At 37.2% G+C, this 25,702-nt stretch overlaps 1 protein-coding gene across 2 annotated transcripts in view; it reads right to left on the reverse strand.

Moving 5' to 3' along the window:
• PPP4R3A (protein phosphatase 4 regulatory subunit 3A) overlaps positions 1-25,702 on the reverse strand; it is a 47,230-nt gene that overhangs the window by 2,508 nt on the left and 19,020 nt on the right. For both annotated transcript variants that reach the window (XM_075103727.1, XM_075103728.1), the window contains 12 exons: positions 25,204-25,302; positions 22,174-22,791; positions 13,235-13,312; positions 13,014-13,130; positions 12,411-12,527; positions 10,935-11,066; positions 10,735-10,837; positions 9,344-9,502; positions 7,957-8,126; positions 5,991-6,133; positions 2,327-2,517; positions 1,576-1,802 (listed from right to left, as the gene is read on the reverse strand). In XM_075103727.1, the coding sequence (XP_074959828.1) occupies positions 1,576-1,802; positions 2,327-2,517; positions 5,991-6,133; positions 7,957-8,126; positions 9,344-9,502; positions 10,735-10,837; positions 10,935-11,066; positions 12,411-12,527; positions 13,014-13,130; positions 13,235-13,312; positions 22,174-22,791; positions 25,204-25,302 (2,154 nt within the window). The remainder of the gene's footprint in view (positions 1-1,575; positions 1,803-2,326; positions 2,518-5,990; positions 6,134-7,956; positions 8,127-9,343; positions 9,503-10,734; positions 10,838-10,934; positions 11,067-12,410; positions 12,528-13,013; positions 13,131-13,234; positions 13,313-22,173; positions 22,792-25,203; positions 25,303-25,702) is intronic.

A 25,702-nucleotide genomic window follows, 5' to 3' on the forward strand; every position in this document is an offset into this window, starting at 1 on the left:
GGCAGGAAGGCTTCGCAGAGGGACCTAGACAGGCTGGATCGATGGGCCGAGGCCAATTGTATGAGGTTTAACAAGGCCAAGTGCTGGGTCCTGCACTTCATTCACAACAACCCCATGCAATGCTACAGGCTTGGGGAGGAGTGGCTGGAGAGCTGCCTAGAGGAAAAGGACCTGGGGGTGTTGGTTGACAGGTGGCTGAACATGAGCCAGCAGTGTGCTCAGGTGGCCAAGGCAGCCAATGGCATCCTGGCTTGTATCAGGAACAGTGTGGCCAGCAGGGGCAGGGAGGTGATCATGCCTCTGTACTCAGCACTGGTGAGGCCGCACCTTGAAATCTGTGTTCAGTTTTGGGCCTCTCACTACAAGAAGGACACTGTGGTGCTGGAGCATGTCAGAGAAGGGCAACGAAACTGGTGAAGGGTCTGGAGAACAAGTCCTATGAGGAGAGGTTGAGGGAACTGGGGTTGTTTAGTCTGGAGAAGAGGAGGCTGAGAAGGGACCTTATCACTCTCTAGAACTACCTGAAAGGAGGGTGTAGTGAGGTGGGGGTTGGTCTCTTCTCCCAGGTCACTAGTGATAGAATGAGAGAAAATTGCTTCAAGCTGCATCAGGGGAGGTTTAGATAGGATATAAGGAAAAATTTCTTTACTGAAAGAGTGGTCAGGCATTGGAACAGGCTGCCCAGAGAGGTGGTGGAGTCTCCATCCCTGGAGGTATTTAAAAGACATGTAGACATGGCACTTCAGGGCATGGTTTAGGAGACATGGTAGTGTTGGGTTAACAGTTGGACTTGATGATCCTAGAGGTCTTTTCCAACGTTAATGATTCTATGATTCTATCTTATCTGTCCCCCAGTGCTAAGAAAACACCAGTCACACTATTTCTCTGACTTGGTTTAAATAGAGTTTTAGCCTAAAAACTGAAAATCAAACGGCATCCTAAGAAGTATTTTACAATGCTGGGTTTGGATAGTCAGTGCAAGTTATACTGACTCTTTTGAATGGGCCTTCTTCTACTTGCATATTTTTCAACCCAGAATTGTATGTTATTTCAAAAGGCAAAAGTGTCACGCTAGGATATTAAAAATTGTTTATGTTGGCTTAGAGCAACCACCCCTCCAAAATATAATTTTTCTTTCACATGTGCCAGTTATATAATTCTGAACAATGTTAAAAAAACGTAACAGTATAAGTTGTCAATGGAGGTGGTGGGACATTGCCAAATTTTGCCAGGCTTCACAATGTTTCCAAAGTATTTCTACATTTCTATCTGCAAAATATCCCTGTGCAACTTAACAAAAGTAAAGTGTTGTCTGTATTTCACAGTAAAGATCGCTGCAAACAGCGGCTGCTTGTATGCTTCATACTTTAAGAGTCCAGGTATTAAAAGGGCTTATTTCTTCTTTTTATAGATGTGTCAGATCTCCTTAAAAATGCCAAAGGCCAGACAAAAAGTACACACAAACCAGACAGCTCATTACTACTTGATGTGTCAGAATTCACTCAAAACTTGAAAGGGATGCTTAAGCAAATTCCTAGTCTGTAACAACATCAACCTATGTCAATCCAAAATTACCTTAGTTGTAATAGCTGCCGTCTGAGATGTGCTTTTAGAAACTGATCCTGGGGACCCAGGGGACCCTGGGGATCCGGGAGACCCTGGGGATCCAGGCAGATTACTTGCAGATGACTGGCTGGTAAGGTTAGATTTTGTACCACTGGAAAAAGAAAGCTTGAAACTTGGGCTCTGACGACCTGAAAGGTTAGTTTTTAGAAGAACCTCCTTTTCTTCACTCTCTTTTACTGGAGAGAAAAAAATAAACACACAAAAAGAGCAAAAGTAAAGCAATGTCACTGAGCAAAACATTTCATTATAAATCACTTCACTGTGTGGGAAAAGGCTTAATACTTTATGTACAACTTGATAAAGTGAGTCATCATAGACTTTTTTTAATATATACTACTATACCACCTACCAGCTGCTGTAATTTGCCCGAAATTAACACTAACTCTACCAATGATATCACCTCAACATTTACATTTAAAAAATTTGAATTCTAAACCTGAATAAAACACAGAAAAACCTGACTATCAGCTAAGATTGTCTTTCAAATACTTTAAGGAATCAACAATAGGATTTTGTATCATTCCACTTTTAAAGAAAACACAACTCGTTTTGAAGGGGCAGTCCACCAACTTGGTGTCACAATTTCAAAATCTCAGAACTTCAGAATAAATACATGCAAATCCTTCACTGCAATAGGACTAAAGAATACAAGTTACAATTTCTGCATAAGCCATATGACATTATTCTTCTCATCACTTACATTTTTTCCTTTCCATGAATTTACTGATAGGGTCCATAATATCTTCATCATTTTTAGTTTTATCAGAAGGGGGCACCACTGCCTCTCCATCTTCCATATCGTCTTCATCAGTATTAAACCACATTTCCTCCTCATCCTCCAGGGTTCTTGCATCCCTTCTGTATCTATGGTTTCTTAAAATGGAGCGCATGCTGCAGAACAGTAAGTTTTAAAACTTTTGATTCAAAAACCAGCTCATATTAACAATAAAACTTCTACTCAACATTTACAGTGAGAGCTTACAGATACAAATACTGTAGAGCAATAAAAATACCAGCAAATCATTCTGTAACATGACTCTTCGTATTTTCAATGTAAATATAATTAAAGTTTTCCTTATAAGGAATCAAATAAAGTACAACTTTATATAGCACATTCAGACTACTCCCTCTCTCAAAAATTCTGTATCTTACAAACAGCACTGTTAAAAGTAATTTTAATAAATATCACTAAAGTGTTGCATTCAGGCTTGGTTTAACAGTTTGCACTGGCAAATAAAAAGTTGTAAAGCAAAGAGTTTAGAAACTATAGACTTTTTTTTTCTGAAAATACTTTATAACTCATTAGTATTTGGGGTTCAATGTGTTAAAGGAAAAAAACCAGCCCCAAAATCTAACTTAAATATGACTCCAGTTTAAAATAGATACCTTTTTAATGTATCTCTACCATACCACGTTACAATTTCTGGTCACTAAAAGTATTTTTCATCCTTCAGAGGCTTGGATACAAAGTGCTACCTCTCCCTCCCCATTTGATCTATTATTAGTGTTTGTCTACCTCAACTCCACCTTCCTTTTCTTCTTCTCACAGAAGCAGTATTATGGCCTTGGAAGAGAGGGACAGTGATGTGCACCCTGAAGAACAGGGTGAGAAGTGGAAGAGAGGTTGAAAACACTCTTTTCATTGCTAGATATTGATTCTAACAGTCATTTTCCAATAAAAGCATGAAACACTTGACAAATTTTCTGTAACACTTGTTCAAATTTTACTGGCCACAATGTAAGGCCAGAATTTAATGTTTTTCATAAAGCCTCTATTACTGGAATCAAAATGCCAATAATACAATCTGAGCTTATTCTATTTAGAGGTCTTGCATTACTGACTGCAGGAAAAGGCCAGAAGGGAAAAATTAAAAAATTACAAAGTATTAAATAAGAATGCTAAATGTACTTTTAAAAATCTAATTCTGAATAATTTGCTTGCCAGCACTATCATCTTGTTCTATACATAGTGCATCATTTTACACTGCATTTAAATTCAAGGTCTGCTAATAGTGCAAAATTATTACTTAAGTGGCACTCTTAATACTTCTGTGACCCATGTCAACAAAATTTTTGGCCTCCTTTCTTACTGAACTATCCTTTGCTAAAACGTGTAAATAGACCCTTGTTATTTTTTGCATTTTATTATTTCTGGGTTTTCACTTAAGAAATTACATGGACTGTGACAGCGCTTGTGCAGCCACTATATAAGATGTAGGAAGAAGGTAAAAACTGGGCTGGTTGAGCTACAAACCTCTTGAAGCTGTAATTTTCTGTTGGATAAACTCATGCGGCACAACTATACACCATCACTTAGCTCAACTTAAGCCAAGAGAAGACTAATGTTTTACTTCTTATACTTGATGGAAATTACTGAAGGAAGTGACTGGGTGTTCTTTCCAATACATGCATTAAAGTAAGAATCATAGGCATGAATTTTAAAGCTGTTTAAGTGATAAGCTTAGCTGTCACAAGCCAAAATAACAGCACCTCTCCTGTAAAACATTAGTACTCAAAACTGCAGATCCTGCACATATTCTTGAAAAAGTGCTTCAACATTTTACAACAAATCTACGATTATACTCTCATTTTATTGTACAAGTCTCAAATATTGGTTAAGCAACCTTGTAGCAGGAAATAAAATAACTTAAAAGTCTAATAATTTAAGACATCCTGGTATGACTAATCAGGATTAATTTTTTAATGTGTTTTCAAACTAATTCAAAACAACAAAACAAGAACAGTTCTTGCTAACGATTCTTCAGAGTAGCTGTCTCTTCAAACAAGCAGTCCATTTTGTTTGAATTAAACTACATACAAAAGTAATACTACATATAAAAGTAATACCAATTGCCAAAAATAAATTGAGTAAGAAGTCCTAAACTTCCTATTTTTATACACCCTAACCTTTTAACCTTGGCTAACTGAGTGGGGAAGTAGACACTCCAGAAGGGAGAGCTGCTCTGCAGGTAGATCTGGATGGGCTGGAAGAGTGGGCCAGCAAGAACCTTATGAAGTTCAACAAGGAGAAGTGTAAGGTCATGCACCTGGGAAAACATAATCCAGGAGTGCAGCACAGACTGGGATCCACCTGGCTGGAGAACAGCTCTGTGGAAAGGGACCTGGGGGTCCTGGTGGACAGGAAGCTCAACATGAGCGAACAGTGTGCTGCTGCGGCCAAGAAGGCCAGCGGGATGCTGGGTTGCATCAAAAAGGGCATCCCCAGCAGAGATAAAGCAGTCATCATCCCGCTCTACTCAGCGCTTGTCAGGCCACACCTGGAGGGCTGTGTACAGTTCTGGTCCCCGCTATACAAAAGGGATGTGGACAGGCTGGATGGGGCCCAGAGAAGGGCCACCAAGATGATCCAAGGACTGGGAAGCTGCCATATGAGGATAGGCTGGGAGAGCTGGGTTTGTGCAGTCTTGAGAAAAGGAGGCTCAGAGGGGATCTCATCACCATGTACCAGTACTTAAGGGGCAGCTACAAAGAAGATGGAGACTCCCTTTTTACACGGAGTCACATGGAGAGGACAAGGGGGAACGGGCACAAGTTGCTCTTGGGGAGATTCCGATTGGACACGAGGGGGAAATTTTTCACACTGAGGACAGTCAACCATTGGAATAACCTCCCCGGGGAAGTGGTTGACTCGGCCATGTTGGACACCTTCAAGAGTCACCTGGTCAGGGTGCTGGGCCATCTTGTCTAGACTGTGCTCTTCCTAGAAAGGTTGGACTAGATGACCCCTGAGGTCCCTTCCAATCTGGGATTCTGTGATTCTGTGAACTTTTGCTCTGGCAAACAGGAGTGATTCAAGTGTTACATCAGATTCTTTTTTACTCCATCAGCAAATTTCACAGTGACTGAAAAGCACCCTCTGAAAATTTCTTTGTATATTCTTTTTCTCAGTCACTTTGGTAGAGCTTTTCTAAATATCTACTCCCACAACTAACTAAAATAAAAGGAAATCTGATGTGAATTTTTGAAGGAAAAATCCACAGAATGATAATTCACAACTGAAAAATCTTCCAAATCAAACAGTGGGAATCTTACCTAATCAAATGAACTTCAGATACTTGATAGGCCTCCAGCCTCATTACAGTTGTGTACATAAGTTTAGGATATGACAACTTAGCATTATTACTGGGAGTCCAGCGACTAATATGTTAGCTGAAAGCTGATCACAAGTTTGAAGCAACGCATCTGGAAATCACACTATTAATCAAGTAAATTCAACAAGGCCTGAGATATAAGCAGGAGTAATAAGTTATTTACATTTCCCACTATCACACAACAACCCACCAATATTCCCAAACCAGAATTAAAGCACTGATATACTAATAAGAGCATTTAGTGCCTTTTACCTGTCAAGTTTTGGATTATCTTGTCTTTCCCTTTGTTGCTCAAATCGTAGTTTCAGTCCTTTGAATGTCTGCACATAATCTACGTCTTCCAGTGCCTTCCAGTAATTTTCAATTACATGAGCCGTTAACGATTTTATATCTTCCTATAGGAACGAACAAACAAAGTGACTTATTTTCGTTCACATGAATTTATTTAATACAATATAAAAAGTAACTGAAATGAGAGATTAATTTTAAGCATTCTATAGGAAGCATCATAGTAATTAGCTTATGTGAAAATGAGTATTATGCCTACAGGTGTGGTTAAAAATCTAGAGCTTTAAATATTCGATTAGTGAAATAGGCATAATAGCAGCAATTTTCTAGCAATATCACCTTCAAAACACATGAATACAACCCTAAAACCTGGACAGAAAATTATACTAAAAACAGTTCTAGAAAGTGTTTCCTACTGTACTTTATATTAATAGATTAACTGATACCTGTTGTAATCAGTGAAATAAAGAATATGTTTACAAGATACAGACTTATTCATATTGTTTCTTTCCTTGCTGCAAATGAACTACTTATGTAAAAATAATTATTCAATGCATTTCTTTAGGATGAGAACAAGGAAGACTTTTTTCATCAGACACCAAGTTTTTCCTTTGTGGCCCTGTAGTGCTGGTCAAGGTCCTTTTCAAAAACCTCCTAACTGTTCTGCTATTTCAGTTTAGTGTTGTGGCTGCCCAAAGCCACTCTAGGTATCTGAGACTAGCACAGGTCTGCATCCTGCAGGAGGAAAATTGCTCCTGTGCGTTCTTTGGCTTCCTTAGCACTGCACGGCTCCTGCAATGCACTGCAGAATAAACACCTACAGTGTCTTCTACTAAGGGCAAGAAAAGCAACATAAATCTTAATACACTGGTTATTTTCTTTTTTGGTTATATGCTCAAAGGTCACCTCTTAATGAATGGTAATACGCCCATAATAACAAAAGCACACTTAAAATCTGAGGTCTTTAAGAATAAATCTGAATAAAATAAAATTGACAAAAATTATTTCCAGATCCCAAGAAGTATTCTGGAAATGCAACCTAGGTATCTATGTGAAAAGGAGGATAAGAAAATAAAAGATTATTTATCTCCTCATAGCATGAGCTGTAGAATCAGCACACAACCCCACAGAGTACTGAACGACCACAGCACAAAAGTGAGGGCCACCTATATGGATTATCTTTTTTCATAGCTTCAAAACCACTTTTAAACCAACTCTTCCATGATGATCAAGTTCGAATCTCAGTCCTGAATTACCTTGAGTCCCAACTCAAAGAGGAAGGAGGTAAACAGCACAGAGATTTCAAGAGGGTGCAAAGCCTCCTTTTTTCCCCACCCACTTACTCCTCCACAACTGTCTGCCCCTAGTTTGGCCCCACTTACCACATTTACAGTCTGTACAGCAGCTTGTCAGAATCTGGATGCAGACAACAGTGAGGAAACAGCACTGTGCAGGCAGCCAAAAATGCATGAATATTTTAAGAGACTCCCCACAGAAGGGACTTTGTAGCACTCCATTAATATAATCAAAAGAGACTGATATCTCTTCTGTATGTTTCTATAGTCTGTTGAATTGACATTACAGAGCACGACTAAATTTGATGTTTTTGTAGCAGCAGTTTCAAATGACATTCCTGTCTTAACAGGCCCTTCCAATCTGCACGATGAAACTTGATTAGGGCTGCCTTTGCAAATCTGGGTACTGTCACTGAGTATCAACTGAATTTAATTTTCCAGTCATGGTACTGTTTGAACTTAAGGAAGAACATGTACCAATATGTAAGTGATAGAAAAGAAAGTTCACTGAAATACTGTATCATATGGTCACATCACTATGATAGCATAATTTAGGGCACAAGCAAAAGAAAAGTCTTCTTGAACTACAAGAACAAACAATACAGTAATTATCTTCGGCATATAACAGCACTCACCACTCTGATAAATTCAAACATCTCTATTATGGCAGAGTTCATCAGATTGTAACGGGAACCATTATTTAGAAATGCTTTGACCACAGGTTCAAACAAAAAACTTTTCATTATGTAACGGTTATAGAATTCATCCTTTAGTCCAATTATCTTTCTCTTGAAACGAAGGGCACCTGAAACAGAAGTGTTGTCAAAAGAATTTTTGAGTTTAAAAGAAAAAAAATCCAGAAACTACTCAGCGTTAGTTAGGGCAATTTACAAACTCAGTTCTTATACAGCATTAAATTATTTGGACCAGCTAATATATTCACCTATTCACTGCTTCTCAACAGTCTTGACTATACTGCTGAAGGTTACTTACCTATTTTATCATAAAGTGATCCTCCACCATAAACGCACAAGTGAAACCACCTATGTTCACTGAAGAAATTATATACTACTGTTTAACCATATTACTACTAACATAAAGGTGTATTTTTAATTTTTTAAAATTACTTATGATAAAATACTTTCTCACTAGAGCTGGGGAAATTTGCCTATCATTCTTACTATTCAAATGTAAGTTTGATTACATTTATTGAAGTCCTATTTGATTAGGATGCAAACTATCTAATTTTAGAATTGGTAAGTGACATTTTCTTCACACGCATAGTAAAGCTAGGACTTAATTTACATCCAGTTTAAAGCTCTTCCGAAAACTCCAAAGCATAAACAAGCATGTGAACGTCCATAAATAGAAAGTAGACCATCGTCTCACTATAAGGCAGCACATTTTGCTTAGCAACTAGGTGTATATGAAGAAAGATTATTCAAGGGTTCTAAAACCAAATGCAGGTGATTCAGTTACAAGTTTAAAGGAAATTCTTATTGTATTGCTCAGTCAACTTTAGGCTTTGTTTTACTCGACGTGCACAACACTCATGGAAAAAAATCTCTTACTTGCCTCCAGAATTAAGTCACAATGCTTTGCTATTACTGTGCTGAGCATGGCCAAGAAACTATCAGAGTTTGAAGAGCAGCACACTGAACCTCTGTGCTGTTTCAATGCAGTCAGATAACAGTATCTCTAAAATACCTCTGATAATTTCTACTTTAAAAATATCAAAACTTACAATGGCTATCTTAGGATATTCAATATTGACATACTGTCTTTTCAATTCACCTCTACATTTGAGATTAAGAAAAATTCTGCTTTTTAGAAAAAAAGGCCTCTATAAATCAAAATTATTTACTAATACTAGCTGACATTTGGTATGAGAAACACAGAGTATAACAGAATTTCTGTATTCAGTCACAAACTTTCGTGATCTGTGAACAGTTTCCTTCCAGCAGAATGAAGATATGTAACACTTCAGAAAATACTAGTTTATTCTTTAGCTTTCAAACTTACACAATGCCAAGAAAGCATGCTTTGAGGCCATGAGAACGAGTACCCTTCGCAGGATATCTTTGTTAATGATGTAGTTTTTTATGTGATAAGTATGATGCTCTACGCAGAAAGTTAGCAATTCCAGTATTAATGCCAAGAGTTGGGCTGTCTGAAAATCATCTGTAATAAAAACAAAACAATTAAACATATCTAGGATATTGCCTTCAGAAGCTAACATCAAATACCCAACTACAGTCTGGTAAACATTTCCAAGTACTTCTCGCAGAGAGTTTAGAGAACGTGCTGCAGGATATGTTTAGTTTTTAAAATAGAAATTGAACAAGGCTGTTAGGGACTGAATATTTTACTTTCTGTTTATACAGATATGGCAGGAAACCCTCTGAACTATAGAAACAATTACATTCTGTCTATCTTAAATCAGTGTTTGAAGGTTCAGAGTATGGTACGTAAGTTGTACAGACAGTACACTAACATAAGCAGGCAGGCTTATTTACCCAAATCTCATTATGATGTCCACATGTATAGATCACAAAATACTGCCCTGTATACAGCACCTTGACTAAGTCTGTACCAAAAATGTGATCTATCACACCTCTTGACAGAAGTACTATGCAAGAAATATCCCAGGCTCTTTTAATACTTCCTAAGACATATATCAGCATATACAAAAAAGTAACTCAAATCCTGCTTTTAAGTAGACAAATAATAATTGAAATACATGTTAGATTTAATCTATTTTAAAAGGTAATGCTACCTTTTCAAAAATATTGACAGATTGTTGACCATTAAACACCACAAGTATTTTAAACAGTAAAAATCTCACTTCCAAACTATCAGATATAACAGATTAATTTAACTAATTTATTGTAAATCTCTACAATAAATTCAAAAGTTTACAGAATGTTTATGAATCATTTATGTACTTCCTTTCACATCCATTTTGGATGTTTTATAATAGTAATAAACAAACAGTACTGCTGCTAGTAGCCATCACTGATCTCAAAATCCAGCACAGTATTGTGTCACACACCTTCTCAGGGGCAGTTTTGTATCCTGTCTAGTAATCCCTGACCTTAAAAAACATTTACACATATTTACAAGTCTATGTTACTGAACAGCCCCATGAGTTATTAAAACTTATACAAGTATTTTAATTTTTGCTGAAGCAAAAGCTGTAACAAATGCTTTTCACTTCTTAAATCAGATTCCTTTGCTGAATTTTATACTTACGAGTTATTCAAATGACTAAATAATGAATCTACATTTTACTCCAAACTATGTATCATTGCCTGAGATTCTCTATAAGACAGAAAACATCCTCTGACAGTTACTCTGTTTTAAACATTGACATTCAACAGCCTTGATAAGCCCAACAGCCAGAGTTGCATTACCTTTGCTAGGCTTGTCCTCTGTAGTATTGGCCAATAACGGGGCTGTCAGAACATGCATACAATGTTTGTAGAAGAAACCCAAGAACTCTGTCTTTTCTGTTTTCTAAAGAACAAAAATTTTTTAAAAAATTAAATATGTAACATATAAACAAATACTCTACAACAAACAACCATAATTTCATTTGAAAGTATTTACTTACATTGGCAGTGGCAAGCATATTTTCTGGATCAACTAAGGTACGAAGCAAACCCATGAGTAGCACTGCCCCTCCAAGTTCTGGATCTGTGTCACAAATCATGTGTTCTATAATAAGGTTAATGAGTAATATATCCTAACGGGGGGGAGGAAGAAAAAAAAAGCAAAAATCAGTTCTAACATTACTCCCTTGCCCCAAATCTGAAGTTATCTTCTAGAAGAGTTACCACCTGGTTAAAAATGGTGTTCCATCAAAATTTTGTAAAATGTAAACAACTACCAAACAAAAAACCCTACATTAACAGAAACAAATGAACTTTACATGCCAGTGACACATTCTGGTCAGTGGTTCACCAGTAAGGCAGCAAGCAGTGAAGAAGAATCTTTCAAAGCAACTAAAAATAGTTCTGAAATTAATAATCTAATTTAGAACTCAGTCTGAACTGAAATGCCAAAACACAAAAAGTACAGAGACAGATGCTTAACAGTCTCAAAATCAACTGATTTCTGGAAGCATTTTCAGAGTACAGAAGTTTTAATTTGTATCCCCCTTTAGAATGCATACCAAGAGTTTTATTTCCACAAACATACAACAGTAAATTTTATAATGCTATTGAACTTGATGAGATTATTTTCACCTAAAAATAACCCAATCATGTATTTGCAGAAAACAAGAATAACACATAAATGTAGAAAATAATATTTACATTTAGGAATCCCTGCACTTGAAGTTGCTTGGTTACCACTGTCCCCACGAAAGAGGTCAGCCATCAGATTCAAATGGCTGGAACCATCCCAGCGATATTCCCTGTCCCAGCTGCCCCTTTCTTCCAGAACAGAAGTAGCAGTACTAGAAGCTTCCTGTACTCTGGCATGTTTTTGGCAGATACAGGAAAAAACGCTGTCTCCTGTATGGAGGAGGCAGCACGATGGTTTTTCTCCACTGAATACCACGTTGCAATGCCCTTCTTACTACTAGCTGTGTGCTAGCATTCTGTATTAACCAGCTACAGAGTATCTCTGAGAAACGTAAACCTCTGTCAAAAAGGGTTCTTAAACACTTAGGGCCATAACTGCACTTTCAATGTGCATGAGTAAACTGAACACAGGTTTCTTACAAGTAAATTAAAAACACATGTACATGCTAAGATCAAGACTGAAATTTATATTTCACATTTTAAGGAGGCCATCATTCAAACCATTTTGTTCTGCCTGTATGACAGTTGATGTTAACCAAAATGGTGGCTTAGGGTAACCTATTTTACTTTACACACAATGGAACAAGGATATGCAAAAAGGTGGACACTCATCTCACCTGACTAAAAGGACTTTTAAAAACATGGTAGTTCAGTATCCTTTAACCATCATGGCAATATTCCATACTCTTCAGAACTAGGGCTCATGTCATTTAATAGAGTTCTAAACATAAAACAGTAACTTCAAAAAACAATACACACATTTCTGGGGACCCTCTACTTACATCATCATTCTGCTGCGCTTCCTGCATGACAAACTCTCGTACCATGGATGGGTTGTATTCAACCAAATATGAGAATATATCAGTGGCTGCGCTTCGTACTTGTGTATCATCCATACCCTGGAAAGGTCAAATAACGTCACTTATGTTTCCTTAAAAGAAAAGGCTTAAATGGAATGAAAAACAGAAATCATATAGCTTTTAATTCCTGCTTAGAAGCCATACCTAACTATTACTAAAACTATATTCTAAAGCTGAATTGGCTCTAACCTCTTCTTCATACTTTCAACAATAAATTTCATGGTTTCCCTGCCCTGTGGTCTATTTTCCTGTTTTCTTACTCAATTGTACACTAAGAAGCATGTCAAGATTGGAAAGCAAATGAGAAAACAAAAATTTAAGAATGCCAGGGCATTTACGAATGCCATATTGTAACTGCTTTTAAAGTTTTACAAAAATTAAGTGTTCTGAATCTCAAGCTAAGACAAGACAAACGAATCAAACACTTGAGAACCATGTGACTGAAGTTTGGCATACTTACTTTTTAAGAAAAACTCTCTGGAGATATACAATATTGTTACCACAAATAAAACTGAGCCGACTTACCAATATGACTTCTAGTGCTGGCAGTATGCCCATATTTGACAAGGTTTTGAAAAACGCATCTCTGTTTTGAGGTTGCAGTGTTTGAGAGAATGCACAAAACTCTTTCAGAAAATTTACCTGAAAAACAGGAATAATATACTAGTTAGTAATTTAAAAAAAAAAGATGTACGTATCACTTTGTAGTAACTGTCCCTTTCATGTATGTTTTACAGATTTCTTACCAATTCCTGTCTTTTCTCCTCATCTGTGGCTTCATCTGTTAGTTGCGCAAACAAGTCCGTCAGAAATTTTTCATCTTCCTACAAAGGCAAAACAATACCATTTGTTTATTTGACAATATCAAAAGCCATCCTAGTATAATATAAAGTTCATCTAAACCGTGTCTCCTGCAGTGAACATATGCTTGCGTACTGTAGTTAATCATACCAGTATCAACTTTCTAATTCAGTTTTCAGACAAATTCATGAATCTTGGGTTTTGAGCTTTTATAAGGTTAAACACCACCCCCACCCCTCAGTTACAATGTATCTTGTATTGCCTTTTGGCAGTCCTTTTTCTATTCTCTACTGCCATTCTCATCATCTTGTCTATGACGACTTCTCCAACCTCCTTCCCCACTGTCACATGCTCATCCCCCTAAACCACATTAAAATACCCTTGCTTCAACTGTTCACATATTTTGATAAACATGATCTCCCACTCAGCTCTACACACACATCTTTGGAATGTTACAAGATCTTGGTAGAACTGAAGCAAGTACACAACAAAGGGAGAGCTACCTAATAGCAGGAACGGGGTGAGATTCTTTCCCCCTACTGTTATGAAAAGGGTGAATTCTAGAAACCAAATCAAAATAACCATTCCTATTATGTACAGCATTTGTGGGGCATTCTGGCTGGCAGCAAACAAAAACCATTCTGTTATTTTTCATACTGCTGTACCTTAGCAAAACTACTAACAGCAGCCATCACATTACAAACAAGTATGTGGACTGAAAGAGGCGGCAATACTTAGCTTCCCATAACCTTTACAGTCCTAACAACTAGATGATTATTAAGACAGAAATAAACCTTCCCCCAATATTATACAGTAATAAGACAGCACTTGCTTGAAAAAGATACCTGTACATCAGGTGCAAATAGATTTTTTTCAAAAAGCTGCCAGTGTTGCTTCTTGTGAAGTCAGTAACACCATGCGCACATCCCTCCACCCCAACACCACAGTGCAAGAAACTCAAGTTGCCTTGCTTATGTTTACACAGTATAAAGCAGAACCGTGAAGCAGTACAGATACATCCGCATAAACTTTCTTGTATTGCAAAGTTATCTAGGCACCTCATCCAGGCTCGCCTTGCAACCTTGCTGAGAAAATTAGTACCTCAGTTCCAACAGCACACCATGCTAATGCAGCTATAATGCTGTCACAACCCAAACCATGGCACTGCACAACATAGATAAACCCAAAATAGGCTGGCATGAGCTACTACCCTACAAGGCATTTCACCACTCTATAAGGTAAACCCTATAATTAGGGTATGCCACGTTTCCTCGTTTGATGCTGTGCTTCTAACCTGACCCAACAACCCAGTGATAATGAACAAAATGATTTCTGGACACAATTTCAGGTGCTACTTCTGTGACTAATTCAAAAACAAAACAAGACAGGAGAGGCCTCATTTGAGGTTTACTTAAATTCACTGTGGAGGATTGAGCACTGGAAATATAAAGCTTGACGTTCAGATTTCAACAGTTAAACATGTTCAAAACAACTATTAAGGTCTTTGATTTCAATAAACATAATTTAAGCTGTGATGAAAGAATGCAAGGATGTTTGCCTACCTGCTACCCAGCTGTTACATGGCTTGGTAAGTTTTCTGTTCTAATATTTTACTCATTACACATTACAGGTAACATAGCTAACCCACAGTAGAGATAATGACATACTTTTTACTGGGAAAAAAACTCCAAAACCAGAAAACCCCAAAATCAAAAACCATCAAATCCAGTTCTTTTGAAGAACATGCAAGTTATTTACCACAATTAGCAGTGTGTTCAAGAAAAGGCTAAGTAGTTTGCTTTCATTTCTCTTTTTGCTATTTTGATCAAGACGTAGAAATAATCTATCAAAACTTCTGAGAAGATGCATGCTCATCCCCAACTGGGAAGTGTAACCCCTGTTTCCACTCTTACTGTGAAATGAACTTTTCACCTCCTTCATAATACCTGTCAGTAAGTGCAAGTCAATACCACAGATATATCTCAGAATGGTTACTGGGAAAAAAATAATGGGAATTTCAGCATTTATATATGTCAGACCCATGACTGGTGTGCTTCTGCATAAAAAAAAAAGGCACATGATATTACCCAAAGTATCAAATTATTTTTAGTCAAAATGTGGAAGGAGACGAGGAGACCCTGCACTGCTGGTGATAACACAGGTCTCATTTACGACCCACTGCAGAGCCCCAGAGACCAAGGGGGCCAGGGAAGCTGCACCTCCAACCAGAGCTACACAGCAGAGCGTGGCAGGCAGGGCCTTGCTGGGCAGGACCCCAGCTCAGCTTTCTGATCAGATCCCACCCCACCCCTGCCTGGTTCCAGATGTGGCCATCCACACTGAATGCCAACCCACTCGCCCTGCTACTGGGCTTGCAGAGGGGACTTCCTAACATTGGCAAGTGAGGAAGACTTCAATGCTGACAATGTTTCAGGAAGAATTTTGAGAAGTTCGGTATGTTACCATTTTTCAACCCCTCACATATATACTATGATACAGCACTTGAAAATTCTGTCTTAAATAAAATACTGACACATTTCCCACACCATCTCTCCCAAAGTCCACTAAATACATTGTATTTTTAAGTTAATAGGATTATCTGGGTCTCAGATATGAAATCTCTGTGTCTCAGAAAAACCGTGATTTATTTAAAATCAGACAAATAAAGATGGATCTGAGTGATTCGAAACATCCCGCCCTTACATGGCTAATATGCAGTAAATGGCAGTTATTCCAAGAAAATTAGAACAACTTATTACTAAATTTGCAGTTATGTCTTAGCCCTGAAATGCATTTAGGTGCTGTCTCATTCCAGATACTTAATGAAAGGTAGACAGATTGTTATTGATGGGAAAAACCCCAACCCTCTCACATTTATAGAAAAAATGGTGATTGCAATGAACATGTTAAATGCAAGATGCTCTCTCAAGTTGTAAAATTAATGACAAGGGCAGCATATCTAAAGATACATTCCTGAGCAACACTACCAAAATCTATGGAAATGCATAGTTTGACAGCAGAGTTCACGTACTTTAGAAGCCACAAAGCACCAACACCAAATGCTAGTATTACAAACACTTAAGTGTTTTCTGGTTTCTTTTCCAACTTGCAAAAATCCCCAAAAATATGTCTGTGAAGTGAACACAGTGCAAATGCATAATTCTTTGCAGTATCTGGCCTCTTCATGCAGACAAGTATCAAACCCCATTTGGATGTATCTTAGAAGCTGTGAAGGTCACAACTGTTTTTCAAGAAAACAAAACTGCAAATGATATTTTACAGGGTATATGCAGAATCTAGCTATTTTCTCCATGCACAGAGATTATTGCATGTGCAATACCTAAATTACAGATATACGAAACAGTAAGTTTATTCATTTATGCTTTTGCAATACCTAAGTAGATGCTCCTAGGATTCAATACCTTTCAAAGTTCATGAGGATAAAATTAAGCCAGGCTATCTACTCACTCATTTATGACTTCAGAAACAAGAAAACCCACAAAGTAAGATCACAAAAAAAGACACTATTTACATTTGTGATTCAACTTTCAGAGCAGCCCTCCTCCTCCCAAAAGGCACTTAAAAAATTTTTTTTCGAAAGCAGGCCTCTCTTAATTATATTTAACTTTCAGTTATCAGATACTTCATGTCTGTGATTACAGATAAATGACAAAAAACATCCATTTCTCAAAAAAAAATTCCAAGAAATTCAATGACTTAATCTGGAAAACAAGCATACTTCCCATCCAATTTTCCACCTCCATTTTAGGCAGAAATAATATTTCAGCCCAGAAAGTGAAAGTTTCATAAAATGTTACCAGCAAACAGAGAATTGCAGCTTCAAACATGCATTCCTTCCTGCTACCACACCAGAAGATTTCGTAGTTTAAAATGTTGCAGTCTCCTTTATCTCAGACTGCCTTCCCACACATGCCTTCATTCTCCATCAATAAGCTATTTCCACTCGAGACAACATACTGAAGCAGCAGTGGGATCCACCTGATCACATCTGGAGTTTCTGTACACATTGAAAATAATTTTCTACAATGAAAAAGTTGATCTCAGAAATTATTAGCATGCACCACTTGAAAACTACTTTCACTAAGTTATTTCCCCTAGAAAGTGGCATCGTTTTACTTTTATTTCAAGGTAAATTTTGCCGAAGGTAAATCTCTAGAGTTATCCCTGAGCCAACTACTGTAGAACAGCAGACTGGCAGAAGATGTTCCAATCCTAACACATTTGGGAAGAACTACCAACACACACTGACACAATCCTTCCTCTAACACAACTACAGATAATTACATTTACATCCACGAGGTCCTGTTAAGAACTATCTGTAAAACCACTTGCAAAATTAAAAACAGCCCATTGTTATACGTAAGTCCAGTAAAATATACAGATGTACCTAAATTCCTACAATTTTTTAGTTATTGAAAAGGGGGGGACTATCAGTAATATGATTACTGTATTTTAAAAAGCTGATTTACCAGTACCATAATGCCATGCAATCACTGCTCTACTAGGCACATCAATTATCTTAACATACATCCAATTTTCCCCTTCCACTCTCCACTTTCCTGAAAATAAAAGACTGAAGTCTAAATGCACACTCAAAAGTAGCCCTAACAATATTCTGTATTCTGGAAGATAAAAACACCACAGGATCTTGCTGGCAAAAAGAACATGCCAATGAGAAAGGGGGGGCAGGAGCAGGAGGAAACAGTGTTTGCTCACTCTATGGCGCAGTTTTGCAAGTTTTTGGTTTTTAAGAACTAGTTAATAATACAAAGGGAAAGAACTGGTGGCCTCCAGTGTGAACATTAGTATATATTTTTTAAATTGCAAAAGAGCGTCATATAAAGTAAGAAACACCACTTACCTGTCCCACCCCCACTCTCAAAACTTGGCGAACTTCATGTTTCAGCAAGGTTTCTTGGTGGCTATGACATCTCAAGACTAGAACAGGTTGGAGCCCAAGCAGTAAGAGCATATTAGGAGGGGCTGAAATTGGAAAAAAATGTTATACACCTCTTTCGTATCTTACAAACAGTGATCATAAAACCTGTAATTGAGTAGGTTTCCACAGCAGTTAATTCTGTAGACTGGAAATACTAGTATTGTGGGTTTACTATCCATCATGACCAACAGTATCTAGTTTAGTGAGATCTTGACGTAGTTACTTAAAATGACAGATCTTAGACAATTAAATCACAAATAAGCTAACCTCCATTCCTCAGAAAAGCCCAGTATAAGCATTTTTATAAAGATTATGGGAAAGCTAACCTTAATGAAGGAGGGAAGAATACAGTTCATAACCCTAAGTGCCAAAGATGACCCATTCTCTAGTTCTGGTTTTACCACAGAACAGGCAACAGTTATTTACCTACCAAAGAAAGCAAAATCATGGAAGAGGTATCTTCCATGGCTACAGAATTTGTACATTTTTTTCTTTTAAAGATGTCCAAAATCTCTACTAAGAAAGCTAGAATTCTTAAGAACCAGAATATTCTTATTTACAGAATTCACTAGCTATAATTGAAAAACTGACCTTAAATGTCAGTGCCCTTTAATGACCTTAAATGTCCTATCTTGACACCAAATACCTTAGATAAGACACAGTGGTAATTTTGAGCAAAGTCACCCAGCCTGACAAAAAGCATAAGGTACAGTCTGCACAGAGCATTGTACAAATTTCTAGTCACTTTTCTGTAACTAAGGTATGGCTGAGTTAATCTGAGAGGGCGGAACTGCAAAGCACGACTTTAGTTCATACACACTCTGACATGAGGAGGACTCTTTAGAGCTCATCTTTTTTTCCATGGTGGAGGTAAGAGTTGTTATTCTTTCCTTCAGAGCCAGCGAGGTAGAAAAGAACGGAATATAAAACAACCCAGTTGTATGTGCAATAGTTGCAGTATGTTACAGGATACCAGCTGCTCATGGAGTTCACTTCTGACCTGAGAAGTAAAATTTCCTAAAAAGATAGCTCTTTTGTCACACCCTCAAAGGCCCAGGAGAGACAACCTGAAGTCAACAGAAGAAGCATAACAACTTGTATTATGCATCATCTAAGAACTTGAGACTCATCTGTGGCTCCCAATAAACTAACATGAAGCATACCAGAAACTCTTCAATTAATGACGACTCATAAAAGAAACAGCTTCTTAAGTACACATGTAAGGTCACCGAGCACCAGGATCTCTTAAGATCTGAAATAATGAATTCCAGGGACTCCAGTTACACACAACTTTACATCTTCCATGAAATGACACACACACCGCCACCGAAGTACTGTGATACAATCAGCTACAGAAATGCCTGTTAAACCATGCACTAATGGAAGAAAGACCTTAAGAATTAGTTATAGAGGTGAAATCAACAAAAGCAGTCTTAATTTTGTTCTCAGAACATTATTTATTCTGCTTAAAGAAACGTATAAGAATGGTATCATACATTTTATACGTGGACTGTGGGAAGCAGGGGGATGGAGAAAGAAAGAGGGGAATGAAACTTTAGGGGACAGACGTTACAGAAAAGTGCAACCTGACATATTGCTCTATAAATAAATTAATAAATGCCATGTAAATACCTTGGCTTAGATCTACACCATGAGAACTATAAAAATCAAGCAAGCAAACCAGCCTTTTAATCTCTTCGCAATACAATGGGCATATAATTTGTGATAGCCCCTTTTAAATCCCTCGAAACCAAGAACTGATCATCACTGTCAAATAATTCCCAACATTCTTATAAACCCAGGGAACTCCCCCTCAATACTGTACAGCTGTACTGTGAAAGGTCTAGGCAATGCAATATAGCACAGGATATATTTTCCTCCTCGTGTGCTACCACTCTTGGCTCCTCAAAGCTGTAAAAAGCACTTGAACAATTTGAAATATTTATCAAACTTTCAAAGTTATGCAATGTTAATTCTTCTGGCTCTACCACACAGGGACTATACTTTATTCTCAACCACAGACAACAGCAACAGAAGTGAAGATAAGGTTCAGAAACCCACCGTCACACAACAAATCAAAATCAGATCTGGTCCTCCATTTCAACTGTAAACTGCAACTACCAAATTTCACACCCACACTAAACCTTGATATTTGAACCCAAGCTTACCCTACATCTATTAACCTAACACAGGTTGCAGGAGACAGAAAAAAGGAAACTAATCAGCCACTAGTCCTTGATTACATTACCTTGGGATTTCTGTCAAACACGCCCTTAATAATTTTGCAGGATCAGGTCCCCTTTCTCCCTGCTCAGTTTCCTTTTCAAAGTTCAAGATCCCTCTCAGAATCAGCCATTGACACCAAGACTCCCAAATAATTCCTCCCCTCCTCAGGCCAAAAAATATCATCGTCAAGACTTTGTATTTAGCAACACTTGCAAAGAGGTCAAGATACTTTAGAGACACTAGTCATGCTGGATACTCAAGTTGAGACCCCTTAACTGCAGCTTTTTCAGCACTCCTTCCACGTCAGGCTTGCACGCTTTGTCAAACTCGCAGCTCCAAAATGATTAAGGGCTTCTGACTGTTTCAGATACGCATTTGTGACTTCACTGATTAAGGACACACATACAGACCTAAAGAGTCTGGTTCAGCTGGGCATAAGGTGGGGCCTAGTACTACTGGAGATGCCCCAGGTGTTCCCAGGCCTCCAGCTGCCACTCCAATAAGTGATGGTCTGTCTCCAACAAGTGAGGCACATGCCTCAGCTGCCAGGCTGGTTGACATCTTGCACATCTGGCTGCTTATCAAATACTCCAAGTGTAGACATGACAGATTAAAGCTCCGAGACAGTGGATTAAATAGTATCAGTATTCTGGTCATCGGAGTGTGGTGGATGAAAAGTTGGGAGGCGTAGTTTTGACATATGATTTAATGTATGAGCTTGCAAAAGGAATTTTCACTCTCCTTTGCTTTATTTTCCATGAAATTAAACAGGGTGCATTCTGAGATTCAATTGAAGATAAATATGATTAACTTAATCAGTAGCATCTATCACTTTGTCCGTTTCTCCAGATCAGACAGCCCCTACAAAGACAGTGGCTATTCATTTATTAAATGTTAGGAGAATTAAGATAATGATAATTAACTTCTACAAACCAAAATAGATGTGCTGCAACACTTTGCTGAGTTAGCTGAAAGCTTTAGGAAGCTCCCATTACAGAGATGTGCCACCTGCTTCTGCACAGTTCAGGAAGTTCACGGGCTGGTGCAGAGTACTTAAGACATTGAGGTAAGATATTTAAAGCATCATATAAACTCTTCACATTTGCAGTAAGACATACATCACAAAAAAAATAGTAATTCCAAGCTGTATTATTTAGGGACTTATAAGACAAACTAAGAAAACATTCAAGCACCTAAGGCAATGTTATGTTCTGAAACTGTACTTTCCAAACAACTAATTTAATTTACTTCCAAATTAGAAACAGTTATATCCTGGTGTCAGATTATATTTATGAAATTTAGGTGAAGTAATTTGATTTTTTTTTGGTCATGGTAACATGACAAAAATTATCTTTAACCTTATGCCTAAAAAGTCCCAAAACACAGAAAAAAACCCAAACAAATCAACCTTTCAAAATGCAAACAGTACCGTTCATTCCAAACAACCTCATTCAGGATTCTACGTAGGTTTGCTCCATTCAAATCAGTTACAAAGAATCTAGTCCAAAATCTGAAATTTAAGAACATGTATTTACCACCTCAGTACTCAGATCCATGCCTTTTATGTCATACTTCAAAGTGACTTTCAGAATCACAGAGGTGACAGTTCCACCAAAGCACCTCAATCTTTCCAAGAAAAATTAACCAACTTTCTCTGCCCAAGTGCAAATAAAGAGCCTGTGAAACTCTGAAACTTACCTGTAACATACCAACTATTTCCACTTTATTGAAAAAGATGAAAGAGTGAAGTGTTGATAGCATATTTTCCTCAAAAACTGAGGGAGTGGGTAGGACCATATCTTGAATATACTGTACTCGGTATGTCTGATGTATTTTTTGCTTCAGCTCTGGATCAGATATAGGAATCACCTCTTTAAATTTTGCCGTTTTAGTCAGAAATTCCCTGTGTTTCCGTGACTGTGATAAAGATGGGTCATATTCTAGGCATCCAATTACGTCCATTATACATTCCTCAGAAAACATGACTTCAAAAAGTGCAGTTCTGTTCAAAAGGAAAATTCCCTTGATAATTTCATATAAGTGGTGTAGTCCTTCAATGTTCTCCAAGTCTTCACACACATGAAAAATTTCTAAGAGCTTCTTAATATAGCCCTCATTTTCCAGTGCTAGTGCGAGTTTTTCACGACGTAACGGTGAAGGCAATGAAGATGCCACAAGTTCTGCAATTTCTTCTAGTCGACTTAATTCACAAGATGGCAATTCTAGACCTGGTGATGACATATCATCAAAACGCTCTTCCTCAGATTCATCGACAAGGTCCTGAGTAATATCAACAGAAGGGTCTTTGCCTTGAACCTACAAGATAAGATGTGTTCAAAAAAGTGGAATTTAATGTTTACTGCTACTTGAATGCTTTTTTAACAATACCATTTCAAATGTCACATGCTTTTTCTTTGTATGGCCAAAATAGTAGTGTAAATATAAGTTTGACATTGAGTACAGCTAGTTTGGAAAATAAGAGATAATTAAAAGATTTTTTTCAAACAGAAGGCTTTACAAAATAATTTCTTCATTAGATATTTAATTCTCTTTATTTTCTATAAAAAGGAGGAAGAATAAAGAAAAAAGCTACATTTGCCGAGTACTTAAAAAAAGGAAATTCATATTATTATCATGGACAACAACTTTTTACAGACTACTGAACTAAGCTATTTGTTTCTAGCCTTTATTCTCTGTGGACAGATTTTCAAATGCAAACCACTATTATTGCAGTGATAGCTTTAAACTTTTTTCTATAGGGTATTTAACTGCTCTTGATGCTTTTCAAAGCTTCTGCTACCTCAAACAGAGGAAAGAGGCCAGTCTTTTTAATTTAATTGTTGTTTTCAGTTCTGGAGAGCTGCAAGTCAAAATCTGTTACCATGCACTTACTCAACAGAGGAACAGAATCCCCTTTTAAGAACAGAAAACCCCAGCACTAACAAAAAGAGCAGTGGAAATCTGGAGCTGTCAGAAAAACAAGGCACAGAACCTGCAAAGATCTCTCTAGAGAAACAACGAAAAAATTGCAGAAAGTACGAATTAGTGAAAAAAAATAGACAGAGATGCTTGGGCACCAGAGTGTTTCAGCTTTAATGACATCCTAATTGTTGTATCTGCTGTGTCAAATCCGGAAAAACACTGCTGTGTAGAGTGGTAGACGGTACTGTTCTTTTTAATCTTGAAAATCACCCCCAAAAATCTGGGAGAAAACTCTTCATGGGTAGCAGCAAGCCTATACTTCCATTAAAATTCAGAATGCTGTTAAAATCCACATACGTTTTGCTTATACATCAGCAACCACTTCCAGTATAAGTGGTATCAAAGTTTTCCTTTTAGAAGAAGCTTTAATGACTGAGGAAGCTTAAGATCCTTAAAGTACACCAGACACACATACAATAGCATGGCCTCAAAACAGGATGTAAAGACACTGGCTTCTTAGAAAAATATTAGATCTTTACATGAAGGTGAGGAAGCTGGGCTTCTTATCTGGGTGTTTCCCAAGAACACAATTTCCCCTTTCCCCCATTTTGTTTCGTCCCCAGCTTTTGGTCCTTTGACTGCTAACCTCCCTGGAAGTGTTTCTGTACTTGTTTACGTAAGTCATAAACTGTTGAGAAGACTCATTCCTAAAGGAGAAGAATGATCTATACACATGCAATTATGAAACCAGATTTCTTTTGCTTTATTTTTTAAATCAGTGAGAACAAACTCCAAAAGACAGAGCAGAGAGTGCTAGATAATTGTTAAGAACAGGAAGAGAGAGCACACTGAGAATTAGACAAATTTAGAGAAGTTCCACCTGGTGTAACATAGAAATTAAGAAAAGTTGTAATGCTTGGAATGGAAGAAAAAACCCAAACAAGAACTGACAAATTGAACCAACATCAGTGAATGTATTGACTAAACTCTTTTGGGTATTGGTCAATACCTGACCAAATGTTATCCAGAAACAACACTGATTTGGTGACTATAGTTATGCGGTCATTGTAGTATAACATCAAGAGTTAATTAGCACATATTAAAATATATACATGCTACATATAAATTGTTTGATTTCTTTAAACTGTAAGAATTATAGCTTTGAGGTGATAATACAGAGATAGAGCTATCTCCTACTTCAACTATCAAATCAATCTTTCATACCCTGACAGTCAACAGAAGCGTACTGTCACATTTACATGGAAAAAAGTTCTGTTGAGAAACTCAATACTCCCCTCACCTGAAACAGAAAAATGAGATAAGAGAAAGAAGAATGAGAAATGTAGAAATAGATATATGGATTTAACCCTATCTTATTCACAAGAAATACATTATAAAATTCACTAAGAGCTCACATACATTTTTGTCTCTACAATAAAACTTTGGACAGGTAGTATTTCCCCTTCTGGCCAACCTGGAAAAAGTTAATTACGAAATTAATTCTTACAGAACTTTTTAAGCACTCATTTTGAGCTAAACTTCCTTGTGCAATAATACCGCTAAAGTGTTATGTTAAGCAAAAAGACCTGAAAATGCTCTAAACCACCCCCCCACCCCCAACATAGTTTAAGTTCATATCAAATTTCTGGAGGAAGGAAAAAGTTTTCAGACTCAGTTTGGGGGAGGTGGCTGAGCAATAGTTTTTACTTTCTACCTACTGTGTTCAGATTCACCTCTTAGTCTACAAATCTTGAACAGAAACAAAGATGATTTCGGTTGTCTCAATCTTACATTTATCAAACTCACCTGACATATTTTTTCCCATATTTCATCACATCCTGCTTTTTCTTGAAAGCTAAGTGCCAAATCATAGTTTTCAGCTTCAGACCACACAATCAAGGTATCCTTTAAAGAGAGGAAGAATATTTTCAGGCAATGCATTTCAGATTTTACAAACCTGAGTAGTGTTTAAAGAGTAAAATTTTAAAATAATAAAAACAGCTTGACACCAATTATGACAGAACAGTATTACAACACAAATGTAATCCTCATACCTTGTAAGATTTTTATATGTTCTGAGATTCTTAGAATTAAAAACATTTCTGCATAAATCAGACTAAGGAAGTTCCAGAAAGATACTTAAAGTTTTAGTTCTTAATTCACCTGACTATAATATCATAAACCTCAAAAAAGGCTGATTTAGAGTATGTAGTTCTAGCTCAGTGCATCCTCTGATAAAATATGGTAACAAAACCAACAGATTTTGAGGTGGTGGGTTTTTTGTGTTGTTTTTTTTTAATCCGTT

The sequence above is a fragment of the Phalacrocorax aristotelis genome, chromosome 9, assembly GCF_949628215.1.
Source record: "Phalacrocorax aristotelis chromosome 9, bGulAri2.1, whole genome shotgun sequence".
In the NCBI taxonomy this organism is placed as follows: Eukaryota; Metazoa; Chordata; class Aves; order Suliformes; family Phalacrocoracidae; genus Phalacrocorax; species Phalacrocorax aristotelis.